Source organism: Montipora foliosa, chromosome 14 (genome assembly GCF_036669935.1).
Source record: "Montipora foliosa isolate CH-2021 chromosome 14, ASM3666993v2, whole genome shotgun sequence".
NCBI classification, from domain to species: Eukaryota; Metazoa; Cnidaria; class Anthozoa; order Scleractinia; family Acroporidae; genus Montipora; species Montipora foliosa.
In genome coordinates, this window is record NC_090882.1 from 19541498 (window position 1) to 19543997 (window position 2500).

The 2500-nt window shown below is 39.4% G+C and overlaps 1 protein-coding gene across 3 annotated transcripts in view; it reads left to right on the forward strand.

The window, feature by feature from the left end:
• The window catches only part of LOC137985305 (uncharacterized), a 67994-nt gene that overhangs the window by 57205 nt on the left and 8289 nt on the right, over positions 1–2500 (forward strand). For all 3 annotated transcript variants that reach the window (XM_068832889.1, XM_068832891.1, XM_068832890.1), the window contains one exon: positions 712–862. In XM_068832889.1, coding sequence (XP_068688990.1) covers positions 712–862 — 151 coding nt within the window. The remainder of the gene's footprint in view (positions 1–711; positions 863–2500) is intronic.

Sequence of the window (2500 nt, forward strand, 5' to 3'; positions counted from 1 at the left end):
TGGTTTTGGTTTTACGACACTCGATTGGAACTCGCTCTAACCTAAACCGTTTGCGGTTGAAACAGTTGATCCCAATAGAATACGTCCTTAATCTACGTTCTAATTTTCACCATTACACAGGTACTCACGTAAATTAACATGAGCGCCATTTAAGACAGAGCTATAAAAGTAGATTACGATTGCGGATGTTTGTACTTCCATGACACGTACTCGTTACCTAGAGTTTGATCTGATGCTTGCTAATTTTGATAAACCTCGCTAAGTTTTCCCTAACTTTCTCGTCAGCTGAACATGACATATGTCCAGAAATGCGAACAATTAACACCTCAAACTATTTCGTTGTGTTATTTTGAATTCTGTACATTAGTTTTAGCATAGGTAATGCATAGAGATGGTTATGAAACTCGACAAGTCTTTTTGTGTCATCTTTTTGTCTGTATTTTTGGCCTTAACAGTGCACAAACCACACTTTTTTTCCGGAAGACATTCTATTAAATTATGCGCAACTAATTTGCGAACCCTTACGAAACGAAAACAGAATATTGTGCACTGTCACTATCAAGGTTTTAAGGTTTCATAACAAGTCCCTCGATTACCTATGGTTTTAGTATCTGGAATATTCTTTTTTTCCTTACTCTTTTAATAATAGTTCCAAGATAAACCTCTTTGTAGCATTTGAACTAGGAAGACGATCGACATTTTGTCTTGCAGTCTTCCCTACCACAGCAGTGGCTGATAAATCAGTTGATGCGGAAAACCAAGGGTTGCCACAGGGAACAATGATCCTCATCGTCTGTGCTGGAGGCGCTGGATTGATTCTCCTGTTGATTGTATTGGTGTTCGTGATAACACGCTTTGTCAAGTAAGAAGAAATGTTCGTTAACACAGAACTATTGAGTGTTTTTTTTTTTGGTTTCAAGAACGTGCGGTAGATGTGTACAACAATAAGCAGTACTTAACTCTTTCATTCCCAAGATCTGAATGTTAATTCTCCTTACTGACTCAAATACATTAATTTTATGTCAGTTATGGGAATTTGATGATGTATCCGGACACAAAAAACCCTGGTGATAAATTCCTTTATTCTCTTCACCGGACTGCTCAACAATGTATTGAGCTTGTGAGGAGAAAGTTTATATCAATCACTCTTGGGAGTCAAACGTTAACAATTATTCCATTCGTGCTTGTTGGATATTTAAGGGGCACCGTCACGCTAAATTTGCTATGGCATCCCACGTCTTAAAACCAGTCAAGTTACTTTCAGTTTCTTCTTCGTACTCTCAAATGTGCATACTATACGAGAATTGAATTACCATACTTCACGACAATACTCTGAATAGAAGTGCTTTTTGAGAGGTATTCTCGCTACCACAACCGTCAGACTATAAAAGATTTACAATGATTCAAAGTCGGAAAAATTTCCCTACATCCGCTGTCTCCGCACAGGCCCAACCCAGCTTACCACATTTCCTGTGTGGCGCAGCCACTTAAAGAAGTGCCTAAAACCTTGCCATGCCTACGAAGATTGAAACAACTGTCCGTGGCTACAAATGATCCAGTTGAAATGGTAGTGAGGATGCGTGTTGTGATGGTCTTACCAGGTTTGATGTCATGATGTGTTCACCTTGCTATTAATGCGTTGTGACTGTAATTTAAACCGTGTTTGCTCTCTAACCAATATGGCCTCAAAAACGGTGTAAATGTCCATTGATATAATTGCATTTAAAACTGTTGAAAAAATTATAACAAGGACGATTCCACGAAGCAACTAATGCCGCTGATCCTACTTACTGCATCTTCCCAAAATCATCTCCAACTAACCAACGAAAAAAAAAAACGATTGTTGGAGCGCCAATATAAGGAGTCCAGTAATAGTGTTGCAAATGCTGTACTGAGTTAGCCTCTTTTGGCTCGTCACGAGGAAAGATTGTGTGACGAGCCAAAAGCAGGTCTGCTCAGTAGTCTTGTACTGAATCAACATTAAATTTGTTATTTGCCACGTATAACCAGAGTGACGACCAACGCATCCCACGTTAACGTCTCCAGGCGTCTTGTTAGGTAAAAACTGGGTCAAAGTCTAAATTAGTACATTAGCTCACACGCACATCATTCCTGGGTCACTTTCTAAGACACCATCTCCAAGCTCGGAAAAAATGGCCGTTTTTTTTTTCAAGTTTCAATCCATTTCCATCCTCTCTATCCTTGGCTGAAAGCAACAAAGAATAGCTTCGGTGCACTTCATTGGTTATTGGCAACAAGACTACAGCATTATTTTATGGTCTTCATTGATGCAAATACGTCTTTTACTGTTTTGAAGTTTGACTAAAACTGCGTGACACTGTCCCTTTAACCTCTTACTAACTGAACGTCAGTGCCGTACTGGGAAATATTAGGGAGCTTAAGGACGCCCGTTTTTGAGACGCGGACGACAACCGGAAGTGAGCTTTTTTCCCTTTAAACTTGTTTTCACACAACCACATTTACATTGCCGAGTATCTTC